The sequence below is a fragment of the Loxodonta africana genome, chromosome 14 (assembly GCF_030014295.1).
Source record: "Loxodonta africana isolate mLoxAfr1 chromosome 14, mLoxAfr1.hap2, whole genome shotgun sequence".
Classification (NCBI taxonomy): Eukaryota; Metazoa; Chordata; class Mammalia; order Proboscidea; family Elephantidae; genus Loxodonta; species Loxodonta africana.
Window position 1 is genome coordinate 90868110 of NC_087355.1, and position 18828 is coordinate 90886937.

The 18828-nt window shown below is 57.5% G+C and overlaps 1 protein-coding gene across 3 annotated transcripts; it reads left to right on the forward strand.

The window, feature by feature from the left end:
- Nucleotides 1-1511: 1511 nt before the first annotated feature.
- On the forward strand, nt 1512-11335 carry LOC100669061 (zinc finger protein GLI4). 3 transcript variants are annotated; one of them, XM_023541597.2, is made up of 4 exons: nt 1512-1565; nt 3328-3489; nt 6270-6386; nt 8199-11334. In XM_023541597.2, the coding sequence occupies exons 2-4, from the start codon at nt 3366-3368 to the stop codon at nt 9116-9118; spliced, it is 1161 nt and encodes a 386-aa protein (XP_023397365.1). In that variant the 5' UTR covers nt 1512-1565; nt 3328-3365; the 3' UTR covers nt 9119-11334. The 3 variants fall into 3 exon arrangements, with proteins under 3 accessions (XP_023397365.1, XP_023397366.1, XP_003422444.2); XM_023541598.2 differs by lacking the exon at nt 1512-1565 and adding an exon at nt 1761-1846 and having other exon boundaries at nt 8199-11335; XM_003422396.4 differs by lacking the exon at nt 1512-1565 and having other exon boundaries at nt 1987-3489; nt 8199-11335.
- The last annotated feature ends 7493 nt before the right edge of the window (nt 11336-18828 follow it).

The window sequence follows — 18828 nt, forward strand, 5'->3', positions numbered from 1 at the left end:
GGAACTTACCTTAACTCCAGAATATAAATCCCTGAGGAAATTGGTTGTTTCTGACTCATACCATGTCTAGCTCAGTGTCACACATGGAAAGTGAGCTGTGTGTCCTGTTGCTAGAAAAACTAGACAGATGATGGCTCCTATTTAGCCACTATGAGTTGGTCTGTCTTCAGTAGCCCCAGGCTATTGAAAGGGAGAGTTACAGCTTGCCCGAACTCCACTCTCCAACTGAGGATGGTATGAATGAGGCAAACACCCAACTTTGGTCCTCAGGCTCCTCACTCAGGGTAAAGCTCCTCTTTTAATTAGTCAACATAGACTCCTGTGGCACCTGACAGATCACAGAGCACTTGCATGCATTAGCCCACGTACATCTCACCAGAGGACAGCTTGTTTTCTCCAGGCCACAGTTAGGGATGTGGGTGTGAGTGGCGTTAGCATCCTGCAGGAGCAGAAGCTGGTGTGGTGGCCACAACTCACGGGGGTCTTGTAGCACCATACACCGTGCTCTGCCATTTCACACTGTGTTCTGACACTTACGGCCAGAAAAGAGCTAACCAGCTTCACTCTCAAACCTTGCTTCTCCTAATTAAAGAAATATCTCTCAACAGATGATGGGATGCAGGCAGAGTCATGATCATATCTGGCGGTTAGAGCCGGTGCTCAGGATCCAGGCACCCTGCTGCTTTCCAGTCCTCACCACCTCCCTTAGGAAGGCCCAGGAATACCCTTCCTGATAAGGCGTCTTTGTACACCTGGGACCCTGGGTGATTAACAGTGTGATTAAGGTAGAGGCTTAGTAACTTGGGTGGCAGCCATGCCTAGGTGACAGATCCCAATACAAATCCTGGCTGGGAAAATTAAGCGCTTATCCGCACAGCTCCACTGGGCGAGGACAAGTGGGCGCTCAGTCCTGGTGTCTTCCAGGCTCCACCCAAAGTGCCTTTTCTTGTGGCAGATTTTAATCTGCATCCTTTCTCTGTAATAACCTTGACCGTGAGCCTACCGGCTTCTCCGAGTCCCATGAATCACTGACCCTGAGGGCGGACTGGGGACGGCGCAAGGTCCTCCCCAGGCTCACCCACAGCCACAGAAGGGCGCAAGGTTCAGGAACGGGGAGGCTGAGCGGAACGGGGAGGCTGAGCGGAGCGGGGCCGCCAGGGAGGTGAGGTCTTCCTGCCACAGGCAGTGGCTGCAGCTTGGGCCAGGGGACCCAAGGCAGGACGTGGTTAGCAGGTGACGGATGGGCCAGACATCAGGGAGTTCTGCTGCCCCTGGGCCGGCGATGCAGGGCCTGTGGGCCTTGGGGCGGCGCCCTGTATGGGGCTGCTGGAGATGGGGTCCGCGCGCAGGCTTGGGGGCTGCAGAGCCTCGGAGGCCGCCGGCCTCCCGCCCGCCGCGGCGGCCACCGACGAGAGCGGTCCTCCGGGCGCCTAGAGCAGCCGAGAGCGGCCCGGAAGCGCTCGTGCGGCGCTGTGCGGCGGGGTCGGGGGTCGAGGGTCGGGGGTCGGGGGTCGGGGGCCGGGCACTTCCTGCTGGCGCGCGGCGGCCGCCCCCAGGCTCGGAAGGTGAGTGGGCACCGGCGGCGGCTCCGGGCGCAGCGGCTGTGCTCGTGCGGAGCTCCACGCGGTCGGCCCTGGCCGTGACTTCGGGCTCCGGCTCCGGGTCTGCCGCCTCGGAGCGGAGAGGAGGGCCCTGGGGTGGCGGGAGCCGCGGGCCGCCCTGCCCCGCAGCCGTCGGCGCACCGGCCCTTCGCCGTCGTGGGGTTTCCGTGCGCCGGGCGCCTAGGCGGGCCGCGCCTTCCGTGCGCGCAGAAGCCCAGGGACGGGCTGGTCACCCCACTTTGCAGGTAGGAGACGGGCGCAGAGGCCCGCTGTCTGAAGTCACACGGCTTGTGTGGAGCCGTGGCCTCGGCCCCGGCGGCGGCTGCTCTCTGCGGCTGCGCTCCCGGCGACCGCGCCCTTCTCCGCGGGCACAGCGCGCCCAGCTGGGGAGAGGGGCCTGGGGAGCGTGTGCTCGCGACCCTGTGGCGCTGGTGCCACTTCCCGTTCAGCTGTTGCCGCGGGGGGGCTGGAACCTGAGCTCAGAGCAGGGTCTGCAGCCCTATGAGCTGAAGGGACTTCCACCCTGAGACCCCTGCCTCCTCTCAGACAGCGAGGATAAGGGTGAGCGTGCCCTTTTTCCAGATGAGTCCCCAGTAAGTTGACTTAAGATGTTTCCTGGGTGGTTGGGAACCTGCACCCAGCTGTGACTCCTGCAGCCCGCTCCTGGTCGTGTGCCCACCACACGCAGCTGCCATGACCCTGGCCATCCGGAGGGATGAGGTCAGCCAAGGGGGCAGACCCAGAGGCCCGGGGCGCTGGCAGCCAGCTCTTTGGGGGCTGCTGCCCCCCTTTCTGGAAGCAGGTTTTGTGTGCAGGGCTTCCTAGAACCATGTTAGCTTTTGTCCTTTCCCCACCCGCTTTCTTACTCTGGAATAGGGAGTTCCTATTTTACCACAATATAAAGAAAAAAGCGCTTCTCATTCCGGACTCATCTTAGACAACCAACCTTAAAGAAAAGGATGGGACCCCAAATGAGTCCAGATGCTACAGGCAGGGCCTCGCGTGTAGCAGAGGATCACAGGGCTGGCCCCTGAGGGCGACCAGGTCCCAGGAAGAGGCTTTTCCTCTGGGACCGCCCCCCTCTGCCTCTTGGGTTGTAGCTCTGAGCCGTTGGTGCCCCGCTGCTCACCCTCCCCAGGGCCAGGCCCCACCATGGTGCGGAAGGCTTTTCTGGACACACTGGGGTGGTTTTCTGTGTGGGTGCAGACACACTGGGGTGGTTTTTTGTGTGGGTGCGACCGTGGTTGGGAGGAGGTTCCCAACCGTGTTCTGGGATGAGGGCTTTGGGTCAGCCCCTGGGGGCCTGCGATTGCTCTCCATGGGGTGGGCACAGGTCACACTGCTCCTTACTGAGCACACCACGTACCCAGTGCCCAGTTCCGGGTCCCCATGTTCCCCAGCCTTCACCGCTTGCCAGCTCTCAGCATCCTTGTTTCCCCAGCGAGGGAGTGAGCCTGTCTCACTTTGCACTACTGGAGGCCTTCCATGGGGGCCTGGGAGCTGGCGTGCCACCCCACCATCCTGCCATGGGGCCCTGGGAGTTGGCGTGCCACCCCACCAATTTGCCACAGGGGCCCTGGGAGCTGGTGTGCCACCTCCACCATCCTGCCACGGGGGCCCTGGGAGCTGGCGTGCCACCCCACCATCCTGCCATGGGGCTTTGGAAGCTGGCGTGTGACCCCTACCCCCTCAGTCCCTCATCCTGCCATGGCTTTCATTTCCCCAGGTCCCAGGTGTGCACACCTTCAGGAGGCCTCGGGGAAGATGGCGGCCCTAGGGAACCATCAGGAGTCCCCTCCTGCCCCACACCCTGTCAGTCTTTCATCACCCAGGACACCTGGAGCCCACCACCATGAGGCCCTGCTTCACCTGCATGATCATCAACATGGTACTTCCCCCTGCTGCCAACACTTCCCCATCCCCTGCCCTGCATACCACTCTAGAGCCCTCCACCCTGACCCTAGCCACCTGGCTCCTGGAAACAAGTCACCCCCCTCCAGGAGCCTTGGTCTCCATGCTGGAAAAATGGGAAGTCTCTGGAGTTCTTGCCAGGCTGGTAGGGGCCGAAAACCTGCGGGGGCTGCGGACACGGCACTGCCAACTCTCCACACACTGGATGGTCACCTGGAGTGTCGAGTGTTGGGATGGGATGGCCTTGTGGTTCCCCCACCCATTTGCTCTCAGGATATGTGTGCTGCATGTCCCCCAGGAGGCTGGCCTCAGCCCCCTCACAGCTGAGAACACTCACACTCCTGACACAGTCTCTGGTATGGCACACGAGCTAATGAAAGCAGGAACGTGGCCTAGCTGTCAGTCATGTCAGGACGAGTCCTGGTGCCTGCTCCTCTGTCCTAGACCTGATGCTAAGCCCAGGAGAAGAGACCATATGGGGCCAAGGTGCCACCCCGGTGGTGAGTGACCAGTGTTCCAGCAAGTGCCAGGCTCTGTCACCATGAGGGGCAGTGCCATCACCCAACAGGGCAGGGTGCTCCTGAGGGGTCACTGTGAGGGACAGTACCATTACCTGACAGGACAGGACGCTCCTGAGGGGTTACCACGAGGGGCCGCACCATCACCCGACAGGGGAGGACCCTCCTGAGGAATCACCATGAGGGATAGCACCATCACAACCAGGGACCTAAATTGCCAAGGCAAGCACCCAGAGGCAGGCATGCAGCTCCAGGCGTGTGTATGTTGGGGGGGGTAACATGTATGGAAACGTGCGAACCATGTGACCTCACTACACAGACAACTTCAACGGGCACAAGCCGTTGCCGTCACATGTCTGCAGTGTCCCTAGGAGCTGACTCCCCGGCACAACACCTCCTCTGGCTCGAGAAGTGGACCAGGGTCTATAGGAGGTACACAAAGGTCAATGCAAGGCAGACCAAGATCAATGGAAGGTGCCCATTCTCTGTAGGGTAGACCCACACTGGCGCCCATTGACAGGCTGTCCTTCACAGTGACCCCTCAGGAGCGTCCCACCCTGTCGGTTGATGGTGCTGCCCCTCACGGTGACCCCTCAGGAGTGTCCCGCCCTGTCAGGTGATGGCACTGCCCCTCACGGTGACTCCTCAGGAGGGTCCTGCCCTGTCATTGTGGCGTGGCCCAGGTGTGAGGACAGAGGGTCCCTCACTGACCCCAGCCTCCCCACACTGGGAGGAGCTATAAGCAGGCCTGTAAGAGGGTCCCACACAGCCTCCCAGGGGCCAGGGGACTCTGCTCCCTTCTTGACCCAAGCCCACCTCTCCACTGGCACTACTCCAGCAGGAGCAGGGGTACAAGGAGTTGTTGCCATCTCTCCAGGGCCTAGTGACCCCCAGCCAGCTGCCCAGTACACTGGTCAAAGCACTATGACTGGAGCTCCTACTGCAGTGGTCCTAATCTCCTAGCATCTTAACATCTTAGCATCCTAACGTCTTAGTGTCCTAACGTTTTAGCGTCCAAGCCTCCAAATCTCCTAGCATCTTAACCTCTTAGCATCTTAAGCGGACCTTGAAGGAAGAATGGGGTCTGCTCCGGTGGATGGACAGAGACGTGGCAGGGTGGGTCCTGCAGGCCTCAGGCCAGAGCAGGACCAGGAGGACTGAGAGGGCCAAAGGAGGGACCCTGGGAGCTATGCTTGCCTAGAGGGGGCTTCAGGGTTCAGGGTGACTGAGGAGAGGTGGGGCAGAGGTGAGAGACAGGGTGAGGCAAGGTAACTCGTGGGGATGCTGGGATTCGAGTTTTCCAGGCTTGAGGAGGGAGCCCCGAGAAAATAGGTCAGACCCCCCAAAGGGGCCTGGGCTGGCCAACCATACTTTCCATCTTCATAGGCAGAGGAGCAGGGGGCGGGAGGTAAGGTGGCCCCCAGGCCCCTTGGGTACCCTGCCTTCTCCACACAGGGATGTTGCTCATTTTAACATTACAATTATGTGGGGAGGTGGGGGGCTCCATCATGGTCGTGAGGTGGAGAGTCCCTGCCCCTTCAGGTCGGGGCACCTGTGCCTGGGAGGAGGGGCAGGCCTGGCTGGGTGCTGCCCAGGGTGTCCCTGCAGGCTATGTGACTGGCCCTCTAGCCAGAGCTGGGGCCATGGTCGTTTCCTCTCCCTTAACCTGCACAGTGCTCTCATCTCCACAGCAGGGGCTTGGCTGGCCCTTTGGCTGAGCTTTGCCCTCCCGCCCACTTCTCCACAGCCCAAGCATGGGCGAGACACAGGATTGGCCACACAATGGCCCAGCTTCTGCAGTGGATGAGGCAGGAGGAGTGCAGATGGGACACCTTGCCAAGGCCAGGAGGAAGATCCACAGTGCAGGGCACCGAACAAGGCCCTTCAGAACTGCCTGGGCTCTGTCTCTGCTGAGTGGGCTGAAGGGCAGCACCAAGGAGGGCTTCCTGGAGGAGGTGCTCCTGAGTGTGCTGGGAAGGAAGTCAAGGGCCTTCTGTCAGGAAGCTGTGAGCTGCAGTACCAGGCACAGCTGGCCTGCCAATTTTGGGAGACAGAGAGTCGCCCAACCAGGTTGCAGCAGTGGGTTTGCAGGGGGCCAGGGCAGGAGCAAGTGGACCTTGCGAGCCCACAGCAGGTTTCAGTGAGGAGGGCAGGGGGCAGAGCTGGGGGAGGGACTGTGGTGGATGCAGAGCGGCTCCCAGGTGGGAGAGGAGCTGTAGCCTCCCTGTCCTGCCCCTAGACCCCTCCGGCTCCAGCCCTGATGTACTCTCCCAGCCCCAGCTGGAGGGGGAGCTTTCGGACCTGGATCCCCAAGACGTCCAGGAAGTCGAGATCGGGAGAAACACCTGCTGGCCCGGTGAGTGAGGAGAACACCAGGAGCTAACCAGGGATGGGGGTCTGAGCACTGCCATGTAGCTCACCGTGTGCCGGACCACCCAACTGCTTGGGACCCCCTTGTCCCCTAACCCCCCCGTTCCCTAATCCAGTTGAAGTCTCCTTACTGACAATTCCTGAGACTGTGACTGTAGTCCCAGACCCTTGTAGCCACCTGCCTCCAGGATGGCTCTGTGTGGACTCCTGCAGACCTCGCACTAGGCACATCCAAGCTAGAATTCCTTGTCTTCCCTTCCCCCACCTGCCCTCTGGCTGGGGTCTCTTACTGGTGGCACCACTGTCCCCCAGCGGCCCAGGCCAGCACCACGAGGCATCCTGGACCCCCTCTTCCCCATGTAACGCCCTGGTTTTGCCAGCCTGGGACTGCCTTAACCCAGGCCCTCAGCCCCTCAGTGCTTGTCCTGCCCCACCCCTCTCCTCTCCCCTGATTGAAGGTCCTCAGGGAGCCATTTTGTGTCCCCAGCCCAGCATGTGATCAGCACTTAGTAAATATCAGATTGAGCTCTCCACCCACCAACTGGGAGATCCTGGAGGGCAGGCAGCTCAGGTCAGGTTCCCTGGGAATAGATCTGTGTTAGGAAGATTACTAGGGAGTACGCCCAGGCAGGGGAGTAGGCTGGGAGGGGCTGGGCTGTGGTGCAGGTGCCATAGAGGCCTCAGCTGGTCCCATGGGGAGCTGTGGAGCTAGGAGGGCCCACAGAACTGTCCCCATTGAGGCGTGGTGGCCGGGCTTTTGTCCTCACAGTTATCAGACTAGGGCTGGGGACAGAACCCTAGATAACGGAAGCTGCCTTCCTAAGACAGGTTTCTCAACAGCACTGTTGACATTTTGAGTCATGATTTTTGCGATGGGGGCAGTCCTGTGCATTGTAGGATGTTTAACAACATCCCTGGTCCTCCTTACCAGATGCCTACAGTGTCTCCTCCCCCAGTGGGATAACCAGACAGCCTCCAGCCATTGTTAAGTATCCCCTGAGAATCCCTAGTCTTGGACAATTCCCAGAGAGGGTGAGCTGTGAGCCATCAGCAGCAAACAGCAGCAGCTGGGGGGCCCTAGGCAGCACACCATGTGACCCGCTACAGGCCACCCCCCGCCATTACCCACTGTAGTCTGCTCTAACTGGTAGCCAGTACAGCCCAGCCCCTAACCGTTATCCACCACAGCCCACCCCCAAGCTGGTACCCACCGCAGCCCACCACCCCCCATCCCCCCCACCCCTGCCGACTGCACAGACCCGTGTCCTCATGTAGTAAGTTCATTCCATCTGGGAACAACTCTTTCAGTGTTCTGTTCAGTCTTTTTTTCTGGGGACAGCTTACAGAAGGAAGGTCTGTGGGGTGTGCTGCAGCCCCTGGTCTCAGGGCTGCACTTAATGCTCGTTGTTTCCTCCTCAGTTATCCCCTTTGGAGCCCCTGCCCCTCAGCCTCCCTGCTGGTTCAGGCAACTCACCTGGCAGGTGATGCAGGTTCTCCCCTGAGCTCTGGCCCAGGCTCTTCTCAGGCGAGGCTCCTCCTGCCTTTGCCATCAGAACTAAGTATGTGCCTGCCAGAGAGGCCCCCCGGTGCCCAGCACACCCTTTCTTGGCTCCCCCCCCAAGTGAGTGAGTTAGCCTTCCTGGCTCTTCCGTGCAAATGGGGACTGCTTCTCCTCACCCCTCCGCCAGACAGGCAACTCCTCACTGCTCCCAGGACACTGAGCCCCAAGGCACACAGTGAGGGCTGCACAGACATTGTCGGTGCCTGATGGTATCTGCCCCTCCCTTCCTCATTGCAGATACGGTGTCGGAGCCAGAGAAGGTGCCACCATCTCCCCAGCCGGATGTTCCTCAGGTGGAGGTGGGCCAGGACACAGGGGTGCTGAAGAGTCTGCTAAGGGCCCTTCCACGGAGACCCATGTGTGGGGACAGCTTTGGGCCAGAGGCCAGTTTGGATCGGCCCACGGGCCAGCCACCGGGGGCGGGACCCTGCACGCAGAAGAGGGTTGCCTGGCGCATGAGGCTTCTGCCACAGGGAGCCCCCGAGACCGGCGGCGGCCCCGAGCTGGGCAGCGGCTTCAGCCTGGGAGCGGGGTTTGGGGCCCGACAGGGCGGTGCGCAGGGTGGGAAGCCGCACCGCTGTGAGACCTGTGGCAAGAGCTTCAAGTACAACTCGCTGCTGGTGAAGCACCAGCGCGTCCACACGGGCGAGAAGCCCTACGCCTGCCACGAGTGCGGCAAGGCCTTCCGCGGCTGGTCGGGCTTCATCCAGCACCACCGAGTCCACACGGGCGAGAAGCCCTACGAGTGCGGCCAGTGCGGCAAGGCCTTCAGCCACAGCTCACACTTCACGCAGCACCTGCGCACTCACAATGGCGAGAAGCCCTACAAGTGCGGTGAGTGCGGCCAGGCCTTCAGCCAGAGCTCCAACCTGGTTCGGCACCAGCGGCTGCACACGGGCGAGAAGCCATACGCCTGCAGCCAGTGCGGCAAGGCCTTCATCTGGAGCTCCGTCCTCATCGAGCACCAACGCATCCACACGGGCGAGAAGCCCTACGAGTGCCACGAGTGCAGTAAGGCCTTCCGCGGTCGCTCCCACTTCTTCCGGCACCTGCGGACCCACACGGGCGAGAAGCCCTTCTCCTGCAGCACCTGCGGCAAGGCCTTCAGCCAGAGCTCTCAGCTCATCCAGCACCAGAGGACCCACTACCGGGAGTAGGCAGGGCCGCTGGGCGGAGCCGCAAGGGACACAGCCCCCCTGCCGATATGGCTCCAGAAGGAAGGGCTTCTGCCCCTGCCCCGCCGCCCAGCTCTGCATGCCCGCTGTCCCCAATAAATCCTTTCCGGTTGCTGGAAGGGGTGCTGGCTCCTGCCCTTCCAGGAGAGGAGTGAGGCTCATCTGCCCAGGCCTTCCATGCAGGACCCACGATTGTCCCCTGCGGCCGGGTGGGCACCTGAGGGTCACCGTGTGGCATAGGGAGGGGACTTGCAGGTGTCCTGCTTACTCAGCCAGGGTGCCCAAGGCATCCAGCAAGGGCCCAGAGGGACAGCCAGCCTGACCTGGAGGAGTCTGTGCTCTCGACCCAGGCGTGGCTCTCCAGGGGCTCTGGTGATAGGTTCCCTCAGGATGTCCATTCCAGAGGCTGCAGCTCCCCACACTTGGCTCTCAGAGCTGCTGTTTCCTGGCCCCACCTCCCTTCTCACGTGGCCGCCTTGAGGCGCCGGTGTTGTGAAGGCAGCTCCCTCCACCATTCTCCCTGCCTCCTGCTGGGGAAGGTCGGTGCCCAGGGCTGCTGATGTTTGGACAGGCGTCTACAGTCCTAAGATCTGCCAGGACTGCCTCGCCTTGCTGGGGTCTGACTGAAACCCAGATGCAGGGGTCCTGGGAATGTAGCCCTGGACCTCCAGCCCCCCAGGTACCAGAAGTGCTCAGCTGGGTGGGAATGCCCCTGGGTGTTCACAATGTCCAGCAGGGGCCTAATGTGGCCACAGAGGCTCCCTGCCTCACCTGCTGCCACCTCCTGGATGGATTTCGGGACCCCCCAAGCCCTGGTGCCACAGTGGTTAACAGCTCGGCTGCTAACCAAAAGTTCAGAAGTTTGAATCTACTGGCTGCTCCTTGGAAACCCTGTGGGGCAGTTCTGTTCTGTCCTCTAAGGTGGCTATGAGTCCGAATCCACTGGACGGCAACTGGTTTTTGGTTTTCCACCCCCCAGATTGCCAAGTTCAAGATGCAGTTCTACAAACCTCACCTCCCAGTACCTTCTGACATTCCTCCTGCCACCGCGTCCTCCTCAGTGCTGGTCCCAGGCCTGCCCCCCCAGGGGCCTGCATTTGGCCTGTGAGGTGGAGAGAAAAGGCAGGTGGGCTCCATTTGCTGCGGCGTCCACGCACAGTGCCGGCATCCCTGGCAGGCTGTGAGAGGTGTGGTTGTCTCTTTTATAGAGATGGACATGGCCCCGAGGTACGCAGGGCACGTCCTCCTTGGATATAGTCCAGGACTCAATGTGCAGCCCCTTGAGAAGGGTGGTCCCTGGGGCTCAGCTAGGACCACCCTGCCCTTTCATGAGGCTACCTTGCCTCCCCAGGCCGAATTCCCAGGGCCCCCACCATCAAACGCTTCCATTCTGGGTGAGAGTGGCTGGGGGTGAGGTCAGTGCTGGCTTCTTCACGACACCTCCTTGGAATTCAGCTCAGAACCTGGAAGATAGGGGCAGAAATCCTTGCCCCTCTGTCCTCATCCTTCTCCCATAACACCTCAGGAGACTGAGACACTGGGCTTCTGGGGCAGTGGCCAGAACCCCTCTGTTGGTCCATCTTGGGTGAGTGTCTTAGCCTCTCTGTGCCCCACCTTTCCTATCCCATCCACAAGCGTGCTCCTCCCTGGGAAGCGCTCCCCCATCCTCTGAGAGAGGTCCTCGGTAGGGGGGGTATGACCGGGGACGGAAGAGCTGCCCCAGTCGGGTGCGAGGAGGGCCCCAGTGGGGACGCTGGCCTGGTCGCCACAGGGGCAGTTGGGGAAGGCCGCCAAAGGAGATGACACCAGAGTTGACTTCCCAGGATTATCAGAGGTCGGCGGGGTAGAGCAGATGGGGAAGGATTTTCTAAGTGACAGGAAAGTCATTTGCAAAGGCGTGGAGACACAATGCCTCTGCAGAGTTGGAGGTCTCAGTGGGACCCCGGGAGCCTGAGGGGCAGGCTCCACCCCACGCCTGACATCGCCTCTAACCCCGGCAGTCGGGGGAGAGGAAGTCATTCTCCTCGCCTCCTGGGCAGCCAGGCCGAGGCGCGGGCTAGCGGGGCCCGAGGAGCTTCCGACGTGGCGGGCTCTCGTCTCTGCCGTGGAGGCATCGCCTTGAGAGCCGTCCCTGTGCAGCCGGCCACCGAGCGGACAGCCAGGAGCCTTCCACGCAGTCCTAGGCTGTACCGCAAGGGGCGCGCAGGCACTGGTGCTGGGCGGACCTGCGGCTGCGCGGGGCGGGAGCCTGGGCGGGGCCAGAGTGAGCCTAGGGAGTGGTTGGGTGGGAAGGGGGCGGGGCCGGAGTGAGCCTAGGGAGTGGCTGGGCCGGAAGGGGGCGGGGCCGGAGTGAGCCCAGTAAGTGACTGGGCGGGGCCTGCTGGAGCCGGGGGGAAGGGGCGGAGCCTGGGTGGGGCCTCTGAGCTTAGAGAGTGGCGGGGCGGGGCGGGGGCGGGACCGGAATGAGCCCGGTGAGTGGCTGGGCGGGAAGGGGGCGGGGCCGGAGCGAGCCCATGAGGGGCGGGCGGGACCGAGGCTGGGCAGCTGGGGAGCCGGTGGGCGGCGGCCGGCACTGGGGGCTCCACCCGCCCCGCCAGAGCCTGGGCGCCGGGCGCTGTGTTCGGCGGCTCCAAGAGGGGCGCGGTGGCGGTGCTTGCGGTCCGCCCGGGTCCTGTTCGGTCCTCCCAGCCCGCGGGCATCGGACCCGTTCTCGGCCATTCGATCCCATCACTCAGCTCCCCCTGGACCCCGGGGAGCCTGGCGCGGCCCGGGGACCAACTCGGGCTCTGTCTCCACCTGGCGATTCCGCCTGCAGTCGGCTTCGAGTCCGCAGCTGGGCGATGATGCCAGCGGTGCTCCGCAGCTCGCGGCGCCGCCTGCCCGTCCTCCGTGGCTCCTGCTGGGCCCGCAGGCTCGAGCCCTGCGCCCGGGAGGCGTCCCCGTGTCACATCCCTGCTGGCCCCCAGCTCTCCCTCCGCTCGCCGAGGGACACCGCAGAGTCGTGGCGCAGGGCGGGCTCTGCACGGCCTGTCAGGTCACAACGCAGGTTCACACCGACAGCGCTGGGCTTAACTCAAGCCTGTGACCCTGGAGAACAGCGGAGGTGAAGAAATACCCGGCCCTTGGTGTGTGGAGAATTCTTAGTGAAAAGAATCCCCCTTCCGCTGAAACCCTGGTGGTGCAGTGCTACAGCTGCTTGACCAAGAGGTCGGCAGTTCAAATCCACCAGGCGCTCCTTGGAAACTCTATGGGGCAGTTCTACTCTGTCCTATAGTCGCTATGAGCCGGACTCCCGATGGCACTGAGTTTGATTTTTGGTTTTTTTCCTCATAGGGCTCAGATAAGACTCCCGGATGCCCCTGTTTACCTAAGAGGAGGCCACACCCACCAGTCCCACTCTTTGCCTCATAAGTGACTAGCTGCCCTGCGTGTCCCCATGGGTAAGCTGGAATCAAGTACTGTTCACTAGACTTTGGTTAAGCTTCTGTTTCCCCAGGTCTCTGAACTTTGGGTTTGCCGAAGCCTGAGCCAATACAGAGCCCTTCCTTAAGGGCCTCTCCAGAAACTAGGCCGTCCTCCCTGTAAAACATTGTCTCATTCACTATCTAAGCCACCAGTACATCCCTCTTCCCACACCCAGTCCTTTACAGCCTAGTTCACACCTCTGTAAAAGAAAAACATTTTTAGTCTAACCCTTGAGATGCTCACTGATTTCAGTGTCTGAGAGTTCTCCCTGTTGCAATAGCCTGCTTTCTTCACCTTGCAACAAACTTTTTTAATCACCTTCTCCTTTCCAAGGCCAGAGGAACCTTGGTGGCGCAGTGGTTATGTGTACTCGGATGCTAACTGAAAGGTTGCTGGTTTGAACCCACCAATGCCTCCGAGGGACAAAGATCAAGATTACAGCCTAGGAGACCCTGTGGGGTGGTTCGGCTCTCACATGAGTTGAAATCAATTTGGTAGCACCCAACAACTCTAAGCCCGAATTTGTTTTTATTTGACAACACCTGAGAGCTCGATGAATTCATTCACCACCCGTAAGGTGGAAGGCGTTGGCTCAGAGGCCCAGAGTCATGTCCAATGACACTCCTTGAGTGAGTAGTAGAGTAGAAACGTCAGACTCCAGCTGTGGTTAGGTGCCATTGAGTCGATTCCGACTCATAGTGACCCCATGTAAAACAGAACAAAACACTGTCTGGTCCTGCACCATCCTCACCATCCTTGCTATGTTTGAGCCCATTGTTGCAGCCACTGTGTCAGTCCATCTCGATAAGCGTCTTCCTTTTTTTGCTGATCCTCTGCTTTACCAAGCCTGATGTCCTTCTCCATGGACTGGGCCCTCCTGATAACCTGTCCAAAGTACATAAGATGAAGTCTCACTACCCTCATTTCGAAGGAGCATTCTGGCTGTGCTTCTTCCAAGATGGATTTGTTCCTTCTTCCTGCAGTCCATGGTGTATTCAATATTCTTCACCAGCACCATAATTCTAATGCATCAGTTCTTCTGTCTTCCTTATTATTCGTCCACCCTTCACATGCATATGAAAAAAAAAAAACAAGTGAAAATACTATGTCTTGGGTGAGGCTCACCTTAGTCCTCAAAGTGACGTCTTTGCTTTTTAACACTTTAAAGTGGTCTTTTGCAGCAGTTTTGGCCAATGCAATGCATCTTTTGATTTCTTGACTGCTGCTTCCATGGGCCTTGGTGGTGGATCCAAGTAAAATGAAATCCTTCACAACTTCAATATATTCCCATTTATCATGATATTGCTTATTGGTCCAATTGTGAGAATTTTTGTTTTCTTTATGTTGAGGTGTAATCCATACTGAAGACAGTAGTAGTCTTTGATCTTCATTAGTAAGCACTTCACATCCTCTTCACTTTCCACAAACAAGGTTGTGTCATCTGCATATGGGAGATTGTTAATGAGTCTTCCTCCAATCCTGATGCCTCATTCTTCTTCATATAGTCCAGCTTCTTGGATTATTTGCTCAGCATACAGATTGAATAAGCATGGTGAAAGGACACAGCCCTAACGCACACCTTTCCTAACTTTAAACCACGCAGTATCTCCAACCCTAACGCACACCTTTCCTGACTTTAAACCACGCAGTATCTCTTTGTTCAGTTCAAACCACTGCCCCTTGATCCAAGTACAGGTATCTTATGATTACAATGAAGTGTTCTGGAATTCCCATTCTTTGAAATGTTATCCATAATTTGTTATGATTCACACAGACGAATTCCTTAGCACAGTCAGTAAAACACAGGTAAACATCTTTATGGTATCCTCTGCTTTCAACCAGGATGCATCTGACATCAGCAATGATATCCCTGGTTCCCCTTCCTCTTCTGAACTTGGCTTGAATTTCTGGCAGTTCCTTGTGGATGTACCGCTGCAGCTGCTATTCAACGATCTTCAGCAAAATTTTACTTGCATGTGATATTAATGATATTGTTTGATAATTTCACATTCATTTGGATCACCTTTCTTTGGAATAGGCCTAAATATGGATCTCTTCCAGTCAGTCGGCCAGGTAGCTGTCTTCCAAATTTCCTGGCATAGATGAGTGTGCACTTCTAGCACTGCATTTGTTGAAACGTTTCCACCGGCGTTCCGTCAATTCCGGGAGCCTTTTTTTTTTTTTTTTTGCCAATACCTTCAGTGCAGCTTGCACCTCTTCCATTGGTTGCTGATCATATGTACCTCCTGAAATGGTTGAAAGTCCACCAATTCATTTTGGTACATGACTCTGTGTATTCCTTCCATCTTTTTTTGATACTTCCTGTCTTGTTTAATATTTTCCTCATAGAATCTTTCAATATTGCAACTAGAGGTTTGAATTTTTTCTTCAGTTCTTTCAGCTCGAGAAATGCCAAGTGTGTTCTTCCCTTTTGGTTTTCTGTCTCCAGGTCTTTGCACATGTCATTAGAATACTTCACTGTCTACTTGAGTTGCCCTTTGAAATCTTCCATTCAGCTCTTTGACTTCATCATTTCCTCCTTTCCCTTTAGCTACTCAATGTTCAAGAGCAAGTTTCAGAGTCTCTTCTGACATCCATTTTAGTCTTTCTTTCTTGTGTTTTTAATGACCCCTTGCTTTCTTCATGTATAATGTCCTTGACATCATTCCACAACTTGTCTTCAATTATTGGTGTTCAGTGCGTCAAATCTATTCTTGAAAAGGCCTATAAATTCAGGTAGGATATTCTCTTTGGCTCTCATGGGACTATGCATATAAAGTAATCGTGGCCCACAAAGGGGATTGGTCAGATTTGCCATCCTGCTAGGCTTAGAATGAGCCATTCCAGAGGCAGGGAAGGAGGATTTCACCACCGCCAAAAAAGAAGAGCCAAGGGTGAGGTTCATCCTTTGTATCCGGGATCCCATCAGTGAGAAGCTCCTGGAACTAGGGGACTGAGAGAGGGCTGTAACAATGAAGGTGGTGAGCAATGGCAGCAGAGGCAGGAGACTAGCAAGAGACCTCCCGTGGAGCTACAGCTGAGTGCCTTCGGGTGGAAACTTCCTTGTGGAGTGGAGATACCTCTAGGCACTTATCGGCAGAGCTAAAAGAGCTTTGTAACACTTGCCCAAGCAGGGAAGAGACTAAGGGGCCAGAGAGAGGTGGCCTGCAAGCACAGTTGAGAAGAGGCTGTCCTGATAGAAGAACTGTATCCTGAGTGTTCCTGATCCTGAACTGTAATCTGTTACTTCCCTAATAAACCCCATAATTGTGAGTATTGTCTTATCAGTTCTGTTTTGCTATTGCAATGAATTAACAAACCCAGCAGAGAAGTAAAGAGTGCTGTGGGAGGGACAGTTGTTGTCAGAACTGGTAAAGATGGCAGAGAGAGGAGGCACGTCTGACCTCCACCTCATAGAAATCAGCCGTGGGCTGTGGATCTTGATTCTCCTTCCCCCTTGTGAAGTTAGGTCAGATGCCTCTGCCATGTCATTTTTACACAGTGCTTACACTTACATGTGGTGCCTGCTGATATTTCCTATTATCATTATTTCTAAGTGCTAATTAAAACCCACTGCATTGAGTTCAGGGACCGTTCCTGGGTCATGACAGACAGTTGAGCCACACACCTGAGGTTACTTACTGTCAGCTTGCTCTCTGGAGTGGGGGAAAGCCATTGGCAAGGCACCTCACCATGACACTTCTCACTTTCCCATTGCTTTTCAACCTTTCAATTAGTTTTTGCAAGTTTAATAGATTTGTATTACTTTAAGGTGAAACACGGCTCTCATTGTGCCTCTTGGTTATTCGGTGGTGGGGCGGGGTGCTTTCCATGAGGACAGGTCCAGGCCTGTCCCCGTCACTGCTGCATCCCCAGCACCCAGGACAGGGCCTGGCAGGTTCTCGCGTGAAATTAAGGACCTGTCCCTGTTCCAGTGCCCTCTGTTCTGAATCTCCAGTTCTTATTTTAGAGCGAATAGTGGGTCTGAGCAGCAGCACGAGCGTCCACAGAAGGGGACCCCCGATGAGCTGACAGGACTCAGGCGATAGTGGAACACCAGAGGTGGCCCCTGAGGACTGGGTGGGTATGCGAGTGAGGGCCGACAAAGTCCAGCAGACAGGGCCCATCAGGAGACGGAAACCTCTCCAGTTTTTCCAACTGAGAATTTAGTATAAGGAATTGTTAACTACATACTGCAAGGACAACAACAGAACTCTAAGGTATCTCAGGTAGCAACTGCGGGAGCAGCGACCATCCCTAGGGCTATGGGAGCCACGGGAAGCCGTTAGGGTTACAGTATTAGCGTTTAGAAGCTTGAAGGAGGGTCCCACGGGGCTGGGACCCAGACACCCGAGCAGAAGGCTGCGGGGCTGGCATCCAGGCCCCTGAGGAGGGGGCGCGATGGATCTGGTCCTTCGACGCTGGAAAAACCACAGGCGGTTCTTAGCCGCTGGGGGCGCTGCAGACAGACCGGAAGCCACGGGAGGAACCGGAAGGAGCAAGTCCCTCCTCCTCTCCAGCCCCGCCGGCTCCCTCTGGCGCCCCTATCGGCAGATCCTGACGTGGCACCAGCTGGCCGAGCAGAAGTGGGGTGGGGGAGCCGCCGCCAGCGCCGCCCGCCGCAGGGTGGAAGGGCGCGTGCGCAACTAAGAGTCAAAAACCTGACACTTGGCACAGGAGGGCAGAGAACCTGTTCCGGAGTGTTATTCACAAGATAAATCCTGATAGGCCCCAATTTATTCAGCGCTCACACAGCAGCAGGCGAGATCCCGTAGAAAAGCCTCACAGACGTGCTGGTGTGGAGGCGCTTCAGCAGGCATCCAGATGTTGTGAGCACCAGACACAGCCCTTGTAATGTCTGTGCAGAACACTGATTCAAACAGGAGAGAAATCGTGCAGGGAGAAGCCTTGTGCTTGGGATGAATGCGGGCTGACCTTTCGCTGGCCTTCAGACGGTGCACTGCATTAGAGAATTCGTCCTGGAGAAAGGCCTATAACTGTCATGAGTTGGAAAAGGCTTCAGCGTGTGCTCTGGCTCCGTTCAACATCAGAGAATGCTCACTGAGAGAAACCAATTTGCAGACTATATGTGGCAAACTCTTTGGAAGAAGCTCAGGTTGTCCAGAACCAGAGTTCGTATGGAGAGAAACCCCAGGAATGTAATAAGTGTGGGAAAGCCTCCAACTTCACGCTGGGTGGGGAAGGGGACTGTGAATGCAGCAGGTGAAGAAAGGCATTAGAGACTTCACACTGGAGAGCACTCAACCAACATCACCCATGCAGAAAGGCCTTTCACAGCCACTTGACACTCCTTCAGCACCAGAGAAACCACAGAAAGAGGAGCCCACCAGGCAGCGGCCACAGCAAGCCCTTTAGGCTCTGTGCCCTGAGACGCCGGAGCCTCCGCCCATGGGAGGCTCCATGCCTTTTTCTGGTGTTCGCGCCAAGGAGCACGGCCAAGAGACAGCCACAGACACTGATAGGATTCACTCCAACTCGAGTCTGTGGGAGAAGGGGGGTTCTGTGGACCAGAGAACATGCTTGGGGCCACGGTTTCAGAAAGGCAGTGCGTTCCTTTGGAGGCTTGCATGGGCTGCGATTCCCTAGAGCAACTTCTGAGGATCCGTGTGCAGGGAGATACTGACAAGGTGCCTGTGGACAGTGGCTCCAAACCGCTTACAGAGAACTCAGCACCTAGCCTGCGCATGTGCGGATCTGCTGCGGAAGTGGGTCCTGGTGACCAGCTAATGAGAAGGAAGCCCCTACCATCCTCATGTTCTAGAAAGGGTCTGTGCCTCACCCATAAGAGAACGCGGTAAAATGTGAGTGAGCAAGACGGTGAGAACTGTCTCCGAGCTGCTGCAGACTCCACCAGAAAGCCCCAAGGGGCTGCCTCTGATCAGCCTCTGGACACGTTTCTGTAGTCTTCACGGCCTCAGCTGCCCTTTCTCTCTCTGTTGGAATGGCCCCTTGTGCCTCCCCCGCCTTGGTTTCTGGAGGTCTCCCTTTGGTCACATCCAATTCCTGTGAATCACTGACCTTTGTCTTGCATTTTCTAGGATCTTTCTTCATGGGTCAAGAAACTTATGGTCATGAGAACTCACTAAGGGGCCAGTCCATTACATCACGGGGGAGCTTGCTGAAAAACACAGACTCCTGGGCCCCACTCGGGGTGATACAGGTTCAGCAGGCCTGGGATGGAGCCAAGGAATCTGGATTCGTTCAAG